Source organism: Artemia franciscana, chromosome 12, assembly GCF_032884065.1.
Source record: "Artemia franciscana chromosome 12, ASM3288406v1, whole genome shotgun sequence".
NCBI lineage: Eukaryota > Metazoa > Arthropoda > Branchiopoda > Anostraca > Artemiidae > Artemia > Artemia franciscana.
Genome location: NC_088874.1, coordinates 16,056,543 through 16,070,220, shown reverse-complemented (window position 1 = coordinate 16,070,220; position 13,678 = coordinate 16,056,543). Strand labels below are relative to the sequence as shown.

General features: G+C 34.0%; 1 protein-coding gene across 1 annotated transcript in view; it reads left to right on the top strand.

Moving 5' to 3' along the window:
- Nucleotides 1-3,126: 3,126 nt before the first annotated feature.
- Nucleotides 3,127-13,678, top strand: part of LOC136033741 (alpha-1,2-mannosyltransferase ALG9-like) — an 86,321-nt gene continuing 75,769 nt past the window's right edge. The window contains exons 1-2 of the mRNA XM_065714636.1: nt 3,127-3,270; nt 10,056-10,284. Of these exons, the coding sequence (XP_065570708.1) occupies nt 3,245-3,270; nt 10,056-10,284 (255 nt within the window). The 5' untranslated portion in view covers nt 3,127-3,244. The remainder of the gene's footprint in view (nt 3,271-10,055; nt 10,285-13,678) is intronic.

The following is a 13,678-nucleotide window of genomic DNA, read 5'->3' as shown; positions in this document are numbered from 1 at the left end:
CCAGAGGGCACAAGACGACAGGAAAGGCCGAAAAATACTTCGAAGAAAATATGAACAAGACAGGCATGCCATCTACACAAATGTAATCCTGGAATGGGAAGATATACTTAGGAGACGATTAACTTGAGTTCCTTAGAGGTACATTAAGAACATTGGTCTACGGTTATGAATAGTCTTCAATAAGAAACACGCGTAAATTTAATATGCTCTGAACTGTTATGAGTCACCGTCAACTTATTAATTTTTGCATAATTTTGTTTCCACTATTAGAGGCTTTCAGAATCGTACAGTCTACTACACAATTTCAGAACCGGCATAAATTTCGAAGAATTTTTAAACGTAATGTGACCAGCTAGGTAAATAGTTCGAAACAAATGTATTTGATAACACATCTTGTGATGTGATCTTGTGATGTGAGTGCCAACTCCTACAGAGCTTCCAGTCGATTCAAGCTTTGCACAGTAGCTCATTCTTGAGTTCTAGCTAATGCTGAAGTTATAACTACAAGACTTCTAACCACATGAGTACTCACTATAAAATAAAATCATGTGCGGTATAAAGTCACATTTATAAAAATTGGTCATCTTTTGACTTGATGCGTGTAGATCAAATCTTGCTGATCATTTATTTTGCTTAGAATGTGCATAAGTGTGCTACCGAAGTACATAAATGAAAGCTTTGAAACTTTTAAAACCTTTAAGTGGCACTCTTACCAAAAGGGCGACGAACCGTATCAACGATACTCTTTTGGCATAGTCGTTCACAGGAAGGAGGGGCGGGAGCGCGGCAGCTTCCCCGGGTGTTGCAGTTGAGGGGGGGGGGCATGGCTGGAAGATTGGCCGCGTTGATAATTTTTTTACTCTGATTCAGCTTTTTTTGCTTATATTTTACTCGATAAAGGGCGCTGTAATTAAGTTTTCACCAGGCACCATCAATCCTAGGAACGTCTATGGCTTTTGACCATCCATTTAGTCTTTTAAATGAATTTTTTAATCCCAAAAAATATCAAACAATGGAAACGGCAATTGATTTCAGATCTGAATTTGGGCGCTTCGGAATTTTTCAGATAGAAAGTCAAAACTTAAGGAAACAAAGGAAAACTTAAATAAGGAAAAATTGTATTGCGTTTTATATTAGACTGTGCTCGAAAAAGTGCTTCACTTGGCATTGCTGCAACCCGCTTTATCCAGTTTTTTTTCCATTATTGTTTTGAATTCCTCGTACTTTGTGTCAAATTAAACAAAAAACAAGTTTTTTCAATTGAAACTAAGGAGCTACATTAGAACTTGAAACGGACATAAGCAATTACATATATAATGGGGTTGCCTCAATAACTTGCTCTTCATGCCAACATTTTTTTTTAGCACATTTGAAAAAGCTTCTTGTTGTTTTAGTTAAACAAACTTTGCGTTTTGCTATTGGATCTTAAAGGATTGGAGCAAAATGTAAAATTTTAGCGTAAAGAGCAAGGTATTGAGGAGAGAGCAACCCCCTCATATACCCATAATTTCTGTTCGTTTTGATGTTGCTCCTTACTTTCAGAAAATTTACCCCCCGACAATTAAAAGAACCTTGGATCTTCTTATGTAAAATTGGGTTTCGCTATTGGATCTTAAAGGATTGGAGCAAAATGTAAAATTTTAGCGTAAAGAGCAAGGTATTGAGGAGAGAGCAACCCCCTCATATACCCATAATTTCTGTTCGTTTTGATGTTGCTCCTTACTTTCAGTTGAAAAAACTTCTTTTTTTTAAAATTCAATTTCTGTTCGTGTTTAAAATAATGCTGGAAAACCCGTCCCTCTCTCATAGGAAAAGTTCTCTCTACGGAAAGATCCTCTAGTCAATCCAATCCCGGTGAAAATTTACCCCCCGACAATTACCCTTATCATCTTCTTATGTAAAATTGAGTCTGTAAAGATAAAGTAAGACAAATATAAAGAGTTTCTAATTGGAATTCTAGCAAATTCCTCCAGGGTAAAATTTTACCTGAAAACTCCCCCTTCCCAGAAGCTTCCTTCGACGCGGAAAATTCTCGTTATGGGAAATACCTTCATAGAAAATTCACCCCTCCGCCAAACCAAAAATGTGTGCATACCTCCCAGGGCAAATTTCATAACTTAACGAACTTTCTGCAAGGGCTGTGATGGGTCATGTTATCTCTAAAGGCATAAGTCTTGGACTTGTCAACTATGGGAAGGACACTAGTTATCTCAAAATGTCGATAAAGTGAATTGGGGGGAGGGCATGGGAGGAGGACAAGCTACCCTTCAATCTTTTTAGACACTTAGATTAGGTACTGCAGTTTTGAATTTCCGTTCTAGTGATCTTTCTCCCGATTTTTAGGAGCATTTGTTCAACACGATCAGCTTTGGTGAAAAAATAATAAATGCGCCTCCGTGATCTTTCTTCTGACAAGAAATACGCAATTGTACATTTTTGCTGATGGGAGCTTAAAACCTATACAGAAATGTTTTCTGATACACTTAGTCCGATTGTGTGATTTTAATTAAGATAACTTGACTTTTATGTGTTTGTTTTCCCCGTTTTTTCGTATATCAGGCAAGTTTTTTTCAAACTTGTAACTTTTGATTGGCAAAACACAACACAATGTATATCGTATTTTCGGAATCACCATTAAATATAATTCTTTGATATCTCTATTGATACCAAAATTTAGTTTTTAAGAGTTTCAGTTACTATTGAGCATCATCGTTACTTACTTACCGTTCATTACCACGAACTGTTTAACCAAAGAGAAATCTCTGGTATCGTATGTACGAATTGCGCAACAAGGTAGTACCTTTTTCAAAGACGTTGGCTTCGGCGGTCTTGATTATTACTACTAAATTTAGTGATAAGTCACAACTTCGCCTCTAATAAAAAGTTGTGTATTTTTAAACTTTTAAAATGCAGGAAATGTCGAGGTGAATATTCAAGGCTATTAAGCAGTTTAAATATATGTTGATTGTTAAGAGAGCCAGTAACTGGTCCTTTTTAAAAATAGGCTGTAGCCTAAAACTGATATTTGTTACTTTGGCAAAAGTGTGCACCTTGGTGAATTTGCAGAATAGCAAATCTCCTAAAGGAGACGTGCTAGAAAAATAGGAAAGCATTGATAGATTGCTTATTCATGTTCTGTTTTGTGATTAAAAAGAGGGTTTTGATCCATGAACCTCCAAACTAAATTAACTGTGATGAAAGAAAAACTATAAAAACAAGTTATGAGAGCATAATGCATTGAAAAATGTATAGGCCTAATTTGGGCTATGGGTAAATATTGAGCAGTTCATATAATTGACCTAAAAATAAAGTCAACATACGACTAGATGCATTTTTTGTGGTCTTTCTGGATATAATAATTATACATCTTGCAAATTCAATTTCAAGCCCTCTTAGGACCCTTGAAAATAATTTTCATTCCAATTCCTAATGATTTTGTTTCATATAATTTGGATATAAAAATGGTTGGTAAAATTCTAGTTAATTGAATTCTTACTGTCTTGGAAAGGGTTTAGGTTAGGAAAATGAAACTTTCAGGGATGGGTCTACAGGCTAAAGTATGGCCTGGGAAGGTATTTTAAGTACCCACCTTCACTCCTCCCTCTAGAGGGCCCTGAAATTTGCCTACATGATGGGTCTAGGCTATACCTATTGAAATTTTGACAAAACAACATTTTACCTTAATTTTCAGTTACCAGTTGCTTTTTCTCTGCCTTTAGTTCTGAAATTGCAATTCCTGTTATTTGAGTAGAATTTTGAGCCAGATTTAAGTTGCCTTGCCTTCACTCCCTCTTGACTCCCAAACTTTCCTCTACTCAAAGACTTGAATGAACAAATTATAGGTAGATGATCAGATCCTGGTATAATCACAACACCAAAAACACATTTATAAATAAAACCACCAGGCACAAAAATATTGTCAATTAAAGTTGCTGAATGATCAGTTATTCTAGTTGAAATTACAGACATGGGAAAATAATTAAGTGAAACCATCAAATTAAAAAAAAAAAAAATCAAGATTCACCCCATTAAGATTTAATTGGTTAAAATTAGATTCACCCACATAATTGCAATCTAAATTATTCACTCCTATTTGTGACATAAACATTCAAAACCCTCAAAGAACTCCTCTAGAACAGCACTAGGAGGCTGGTACACAGGCAAAATGGAATCTTTCTGCTTTCAAGATGCACCTCTGCAGTAACAGTTTCAATCTTACCTTCAATCCAACAAGTCAAATCGTTCCTCTCCCTATACCTTAGTTGATCCTTCATTATTTTTTTCAAAATTTAGGAAATGTATTTGTGTATCTTTAAAACCTTATAAAATGAAATTTAGCAAAGTTAAGAAGCTGAAAACAATTTTGTTGTACTTCAATTAAGCAGAAGATCTATTTTGCAAGGTTTCACTTTTATAAAATAGGCACACATATTTTTAAAGGTCAGGGCCCTCTAGAGGGAGAAGGAGTGGGTGTAGTTGCTTCAAAATACTTTCCCAGGACATACTTTAGTTTATAGATTCATCCCCAAAAGTTTCATTTTCCTAACCTAAACCCTTTCTGAGATAGCAAGAAGTCACTAGAATTTTACCAAATGGTTTTTAACATTTGGCAAAAACTATATGGTAAAATTCTAGTTGATTGACTTCTTGCTACCTCAAAAAAAGGTTAGGTTAGGAAAATGAAACTTTCAGGGATGGGTCTACAGGCTAAAGTATGTCCTGGGAAGGTATTTTGAAGTACCTATCTCCACTCCTTCTCCCTCTAGAGGGTCCTGACCTTTGATGACCTTCAAAATATGTGTGTTATACAAGTGAATCTTGTAAAATAGATCTTCTGCTTGAATACAGTACAACCAAATGTTTTCAGCTTCACAAATTAGCTCAATCCCAATTCATAAGGTTTTAAAGATGTGCAAATACATTTCCTAAATTTGAAAGAAAACAATATTGATATGGCTCAAAATTCTACTAAAATAACAGGGATTACATTTTCAGAACTAAAGGCAGAGAAAAAGCAGCTGGTAAATGAAAATTAAGGTAAAATGTTGTTTTGTCAAAATTCCAATAGGTATGACCTGTCATGTAGGCAAATTTCAGGGCTCTGTGCTGAAACTGGAAACTATGTTGCTTTGCAGCTTATTCTTCAGTTTAGACAGCTTGTGACAAAAGTAAAGTTTTACCAAGAAGAGCATAAATGTGATATTTCATATGAAAACATAGCACAAAGAACATTGTATTTGGGACAATTCATCTCTAGCCCATCCATATAGGCTATTGCATAGCCTATACAAAACAAGGAGTATAAAATTCTAGGTGTAGGCCTACCATTAGATTCCTTATTTGAAATTCGTTTCAAACTAATAGTTGTCATCCTGACAGCTGATAGATATAAATTCCATATGCTATAGTTTCTATACTATAGCACTTAGAAATACTAATTCTAGAAGTACATCCATTTCTGGTTGACCCTCCTCCTCCATGGGGCAAACTAAAAATGTGTAAAGTAGGCAGGGTTTTGAAGCTGAGGGAAAAGTTAGGGTTGTACAATATGAGGGAAATCATACTTTAAATACTTTTTATATCCAAGAATGGTCACTTTCATTTAATGGTTTATTTTTGACTTTTTAAACTAACTGTTGACTCTTTTTTTCTTTTTTTAATTTATTTTGTACAATGAATTGTTTGACATGAATGTCAAAGTTCTTTTAATGATATATATATATATATATATATATATATATATATATATATATATATATATATATATATATATATATATATATATATATATGTATATATATATATATATATATCATGAAAAGAGAAATCACCAATGCTGCAGCACAAACACAAAAAAAAAAAAAAAAAGAGACAGAAGGAGAAAAGGAAGACTGTTTTTCTAAATTAGTGATTAATATAGACCAGCACTTGAATGAGGCCTTAACCCTACTCATCCATACAATCACATAGGTCAAACAGCAAAAGTTACGCAAGATTCAACCAAATTTCATGGTTAAACCACGAATTTTCAATAGCTCCCGAAGACCACTAGTTCCCTGGGAGAACTCGCTAATGGACCCCTTCGTTTTTGAGACGGTGAGTCAATAGGACAGGAATGGTAAGACTCGGAAAATGATTTTAAGGTACTATACGCTCTTGAACTCCACAGAGTTTAATCTCTTCTGATAATGAGCAAAAAGCAGTCAGTTATATTTAATTATAGTCATAGATTTTCTGATAATAATACCAATAATAATAATAATTTATTTCAACCTTCTGTAAAAATCAAATGAGCCAAGAGAAGAAAAAAAAAGGAAAAATAGAAAAAGCAAAAACACATGCAAAATAAGAAAACTTGGTAGGATATAAACAGAACCCAAATAGTTACACTACACAACTAATTGAAAAGCCCACAGTATTTCACAGGATTTACATATTCTTTCTGCCAACTGGGCGATTCTATAAAAAGATAGCAAAAACTCTATACTACTTGAAATATATCGACCATGAGTCCAAATATGAACTTGGATCCTACCCAGGGTTATTTCAAGAAATTACTTTTACACTAGCAAACACAGCCCATAAGATCTTCTCAATTTCTCCGTCAGCGCTGATATTACAAGTCATTAATAACCTTAACATTTGAGCCAAACAGAAAACCTAGGTATTTAGCATATTTGACAAAACAATACGTCATCCGCGCAGCAGAGGTGGCTATCGTCAATATAGGGTTCGATAAGACAGGAAAGAATATGATTCAGAAATGATTGCGGAGCCTAAACTGGTAGTTTCACGAGAGAGCTGACAAAAATCAAAAATGGGAAACTCAGGTTTCCTGGAAGCAACTTGAAGGCCGAATTCATCAAAGCCAGAGCAACCTATGTCAACTGACTTTTGAAATGCTTGGATATTATCAGAAAGAAGTAGTAGCAAAGCCATAAAAGCAAATACACAGCGAAGCCGGCTAGCGTTCACATGCAGCTCAATAAAGTAGGTAGAAGTGTGCTTTATAACAGCTCGAACAGCATTGTTGAATAGGGCTGAGCCAAATACTGAATCTTGTTTTAGGCCTGACCAAACGGTATTACCGTTGCAAAGGAGGTTTTCTATCCACTCCCTAAGAATGTAGAACTAATTATAGAGGAGAAAGGAAAGGGTTGATCTCTGTTTTCACCAAATTAAGAATAGTCTACAAATGTAATTGGAGTCAAAGGCCATGGAAATGTCAATTGGGTACACATGCAGAATATTTCTCAACTTCTTTGCGAACTAAACAGCCAAATAAGTTATCGTGTGCATTCTCGACCACCAAAACTTCGTAGAAACATATTTTTGTCAGATTCGAAAATAGGCTGAAATCCTTTGGAAACATGCAAAAGAAGAAATTATTCTTACTCTTAAGCAAGTTTACACAAATCTCATAGAGAAAGTCAGACTAATATCTTAGTTCTGATTCGAAGAATGGATAGGTCTAAATTTTATAAATGTAATGATATAAACACCTTGTACTTTTGGTACAAGTTACAGCTTGTCTCAAAATGACGAGTTTTTGAAAGAACGTGAACGTTAAAGATTGAAGGAAATATTTTTTATTTCTGAAAATTATAAACGCTAAATGGGGAACATGGCGTCGAAGGGGAACATGGTGTCAAAAAGGAAAATAAAATTCTCCTCGACTTTAATTATACAGGATTTGAGTGAATCAGACATAAACGTTAGTCAAATAATTGCATTTTTAATGATTTCAAGCGTTCAGGTTGTAAAAATAGGCTCAAAAACTACTGTTAAGAACGGGTCACTTAGACTACAAATAATTGAGTGTGAAGAGGTGGCATTAGGTAACGAGAAAATCGATCTAGTGGATAGCTTTATTTACCTTGCTTAGTAGTATTATTAGCAAAAATGGTAGATGTATTGAGGATGTAAAGTTAGAGTAACCAATGCACGGGATCTTTTTCGTAGTTGAAAAAATGTTTTGTAAAATACAACGATAAGCTTCAGAACTAAGATAAGAATATTGGACGCCAAAGTAATAACAACAGTAACATATGGGACTAAAACGTGGGTGCTTTGAAAGGCTGACGAAAACATGTGATGAAAATTTTTCAAGAAAATCTGTCTGAGGATAGGTTTAGGTGCTGGTTTAACTCACCGTATATTTACGGTGTACGAAAAATTCAGTTTGATTCCCCTCCCTGAGGCATATATATATATATATATATATATATATATATATATATATATATATATATAGCAGGTCGTCCTTGTTGGGGTTGGGAGGATGTCATAAACAAAGATTTAAAGGTAATGGGAACTTCCTGGGAGGTTGTAAAGAGGGAGGCTTTAAATAGATTAGGTTGGAGGAGCAGCGTGCGTAGCTGTATTGGCCTCAGGCGGCTTGGTGCTGCAGTGAGTTATTAGTAGTAGTAGTAGTAGTAGTAGTAGTAGTAGTAGCATATATATATATATATATATATATATATATATATATACACACACACATATATATATATATATATATATAAACAGGTCATCCTTGTTGGGGTTGGGGGGATGTCATTAATAAAGATTTAAAGGTAATGGGAACTTCCTGGGAGGTTGTAAAGAGGGAGGCTTTAAATAGATTAGGTTGGAGGAGGAGCGTGCGTAGCTGTGTTGGCCTCAGGTGGCTTGGTGCTGCAGTGAGTTATTATTAGTAGTAGTAGTAGTAGTATATATATATATATATATATATATGTATATATATGTATATATATATATATATATATATACATATATATACATATATATATGTTGTCAAAAAATAATTTTATAGCTTTTAAAATAGATTTAGATAGAAAAACTTTTTACAAAAGGGAATAGGCGTATAGAATTTTAATATTTATTGTATTAGTATTCTATGTTTTATTTAGTATCATGAATTAGTTTCCTTGTTCATTCTGAACTATTTGTTTATTTCTGTAATATTTTAAGCCTATGGAATTTATTTATCATTCTTGGTACCAATCCATACCCAAATGTCTGATGTTCATTGTCCTTTTTGTTTTTTGTTAAGTTAGTTTATTGCTTGTTATCAGAATTGTTGCTGTTATTTATAAAATGTAAGGGTCAATGGGATAGTAGCATTTGTGGCTTTGCTGCCTAGAATCAGAAGTATTATCTCTATTTTTGTTAATCTGTCAGTGTTATTTTGTCAACCTGTCATGTTTACAGTTTGTTTGCTGTATTTTGCAAAAAGGGCATAGGAGACTGTTTGTCCTCCAGTGACTTTGGACTCTTAAAGAAGAAGCTAGAACTTGCAGAAGCTAGAAAGAAGAAGTTAGAACTATCCAATTGACTGACCCTCATACAAAGTTCCTGCAACTAAGCTTTTACAAGTATGCTAGTTGCAAACCTTTTGGGCAGTTATGTTTTTAGATGTAACAACAAACTAAAATGCATAATTTACTTCATTCTTAGAGTAAAATGACAGTCAAATTTTAAAAGTATGCAGGAAGATCTGAAATTAGATTTTGACTGCTATGTTACATCTGAGGTAAAAATATTTCTGGGCATTAAAATACTGAAATGGTAAAAAAAAAATCTTCTTCTCCTTGAAGTAGAATAGTTCATGGAGTGTGCTGTTTAAAAGATTGTTTACATGTTTGTTTTCAAATAAAATATTCTAATTATTACATTATGTCATTGAAGTTTTTAATTTGAACTCACATATTTCCTTTTTTTATAATTTTTTTTTAAACATTTTGTTTGTTCAGGGATTTTTGAAGAATTGCTTGAAAAGTAAAGACCAACACAAAAAATTCAAAGATAAAGCAGTAATTGCCCTCATATTTTACTTATTTTGAATGTACAGCTGCTCAGTTCTTCCTCTGCCCAGTTCTTTCTTCTTTTTTATCCTTCATATCATCTTCCTTCCCAATTTATTACAAATTTGAAGTATACGTCCTACACGTTACTGGATTTGTACCTATATGCAGATAGACCACATTGGTGTGCCAATAGTGCAAAATGTTATGTTTTTACTTCCCTTTCAAAACTTTTTCTTTTTTTTTCAGTGATGGACCAAGAGCTAGGAAGACTTATCAACCTGAAACTTTATCCCCACCTTTGCAACAGTCACTCATCTCAAATGAAAAGCCTGACAAAAGTCCACACAATGCAGATGATAACATGTGTGGCCTACCCTTTTCTATTGCAGTTCTTTTTTTGATTATTGCTAGAATAACAGCTGCTATTCAAGGGAATATTTCTGACTGTGATGAGACTTATAACTACTGGGAACCTGTAAGTTAAGTTATTATCTTTTGTGTGATTTTGCTGCTTATCTAAACTGAAGAAAAAGTCTATGACAACATGACAGTAAGTCTACATCTGGGTATATTGGAATAGCTTCTCCTCTCCTCCAGAATCTCAATCCAGAGTAAGCTTTTCCTAGGCTTGACATGAAATCAAGAAAAAAAGATACATCCTTGTCCTCTGTTGCTGAAAAACTTCCTCTAAAGCTAGCTTAAGCGTTCAATACACAACTGAGGAAGGGCCTCAATTTGAAACTGCTAAATTAATCACTTGTAAAGTAATAAAGCCAAACAAACTTGTAAAGTAATCTGAAAAGCCACCGTTGCATTCAATTTACAATTGAAGAAGCATCCTCCAAAGTTTTGCAACCACTTTTTCTTATAAAGTACTGGGAAAAAAATAGCTTGAAGGCATATGGCTCTTCACTTAGGCAGTGCTTGGGTGATGTTTCAAATTGGTATTCATATTGGCTTTATGTTTATAAGTAGCAATCCTGTTGGCCAGCTATGTTTTTGGATTCAATACCAAAATTAAATTCACAATTTATTCCACTATTTGAGTAAAACAATAAACAAACTATTGTGGTAAATTTTGTTTTTTACATTTGTTGTTTTGAAGCAAGATCTGAAATTGGTTTTGATTATTTTGCTATTAAACTAGAATTAAAAAAAACGTTTTATGCTATTGAGCTAGAAATCTTTTGTTGATATTAAAGACTGAAATGGTAAAAAAAACTTTTGGATTTTTATTGAAACCACCAGGCAGTAATGGATGTACTCAGAACAATTCATAGGCAATTTCTCTGGAAAACATCTAGAAAATCTTCAGCTGCTTTTCAGAGCAGCCATCCTTCAAAACCATAGTTGACCACTGTCATTGCTGAAGCTTCCAATATCTTAATCTTGCTTTGCAGACTTATCTTTCTATCCTTCCAAACTTTTTTTAACTATAAAAAAACACCATGAGCCTTGGTTATTCTACTTTTAACATCTTTACTGCCAGCTTCAAGTCAAGGAAAGTTTTACTCCCCATTTGATTCCGAATTCTGCCTTTGCTTTTCCTGTGCTATTTAAGACAATGTCCATCAAAAAGATCCATAGAAAAAGGTATAAAACACAACCCTGCATAACTCCTCATTTGATGCAAAACCATCTGCTAACCTCATCTCCTACCTTAACTTCTGTAGTATTATTCTCCTACGTAGCACTACTCAGTCTAATGTACTTATATGATTTACTAAACAAGGAGAAGACCTTTGCTAAAGCTCTTCTATCAACAGAATCTAACGCTTGCTCAAAATCTAATAAAACTGGGGACCAAAGGTATTTGATAACTCAGGGACTTCTTAATTATTAACCTAAGAATGAAAATTTGATCAACATATGCTCTACACTTTCTAAAACCGCACTGTTCTTCTCTTATAACTTTGTATACAACATCTCTCAGTCTAAAAAGTATCATATTACTAAGTAATTTACTACCTACAGAGACCAGGCTAATACAGCAATAATTACCACACTCACTCTTATCACCTTTCTTATACAGTGGTTTATTTAGGCTTTTCCCAAATTTGTTAGGTACTTCCCATTTTTCAGGAATCATATTCATGATCATCAGTAACTTATTTTTGATGTCAAAGTCACCATGTTAAAATAACCCCCCTCACTCTGTGGGGAGAGGCCTGAACATTATGAAATTTGCCCATAGCTTATGTATAGTATTTTTTGTTGGGAAGTATACAGACATTTTTTTGGAGGAGGGGGTTGAGCTCGGGGTAGATTTCTATAGGGAGAATCTTCCTTGGGGAGGGAAATTTCTGGGGGGGGGGTGAATAATCCAGAGGAAATGTTACACTGGGAGGATTTGACAGAATTACTACACGAAATTCTTTGTATTTGTCTTACATTCTCTTTGCCAAATTTTTCATGTTGAGATGCTCCAGGTAATTATTAAAAGGCGTTTTCCGCGTGTTTTGATTTCCAGGAAGTAATTTTTACGCATTTGAATTGTCTGCAAAGCAATTTTACTGGGTGAATGGATTCTCAGATAGAACAGTCTGGAGGGAATTGAACAGGGGGGAGGGGTTGCACTTTGCATTGGATGAAATTTCCACGAAGGAGTTTTTGATGACGGGAGGGGTGTATTTCATGGAGGGTGAGACAGATTTACTGGTATTATTTGAAAACAAACATAAATTATTCCATGTAAGAAGGGTTTCTCCCTTCTTAATACCTTGCTCTTTATGCTAAAGTTTGACTGTTTGTCCCAATTTTTAAGAGCGTCTACTGAAACACGGGGACCGTTTAAATAGAATATAAAGCTTTTTCAGTGCTAACACCTTTACTATAAAGAGCAAGGTATTGAGGGGGGGGGGGACAAACCTTCATATACAAAATAAATCTGCCAAAATCAAAATGCAAATTTTGTTTCAATTTTTCATCTATGGTGAGCCAAATTTGAACCTGCATTAGTTGAAAAACGTCCAGAAATTAAATAAAAAAAGTTTTTTTTTTTTTAACTGAAAGTGAGTAGTGACATTAAAACTTAAAACGAACAGAAATTAGTCTGTATATGAAAGGGGCTGTCCCCTCCTCAACGCCTCTCTCTTTACGCTTAAGTTTTTATTGGTTAGAAAGTAGAGTTTTGACAAAGAGTCAAACTTTAGCGTGAAGAGTGAGGCGTTGAGGAGGGGACAGCCTCTTTCCTATACGGAATAATTTTTGTTCATTTTAAATTTTAATGTTGCTCCCTACTTTCAGTAAAAAAAAAACTTGTTTTTTCAATTTGATTTTATGTTGTAGCAAGAAACAACACAAGTATTTTGCTGCCCAAGGTGAGTTCATGTTGGATGTGGTAACACCTCGAGACGAAAAGTACTTCTGTTTCTGCCATTTACACCTTCACACAAAAAAAGGGTTTATTAAATTCTTTTTATTAAATTCTTAAATTCTAAAGGGTTTATAAAATTCTATAATAGTAATATACTGCACTGTTGTGAGAATCGTTTCTGTCTAGAGTTGGAATATGCTACATTAAGACTGTATCTTTTAAATGTGTATAATGAAAATAATTTCTTCTATTTGTTGTGTTCCAGTAAAAGCAAATAAACTTTCGAAAAAAAATTACATATTGAGTTTCTAAAAAAACCTCGTAATAAAAGATCTGAAGTCTTATTTAAGTAGTAAAAAGGGTAAAAAGTAGTTACATTTTCTGCAATGTCAATTAATTGATCGTATGTTTTTAGCCTTAACTTTAATCAATTACCAGCTGCATTGTTGGTTAGTCCAAACAATCTTCTAGAACTCTCCATAAATAATATTATTACATAATACAAGGGGCGTTCACATAATATCGTTACCAAAGGTGACCTAGGAACATAGAA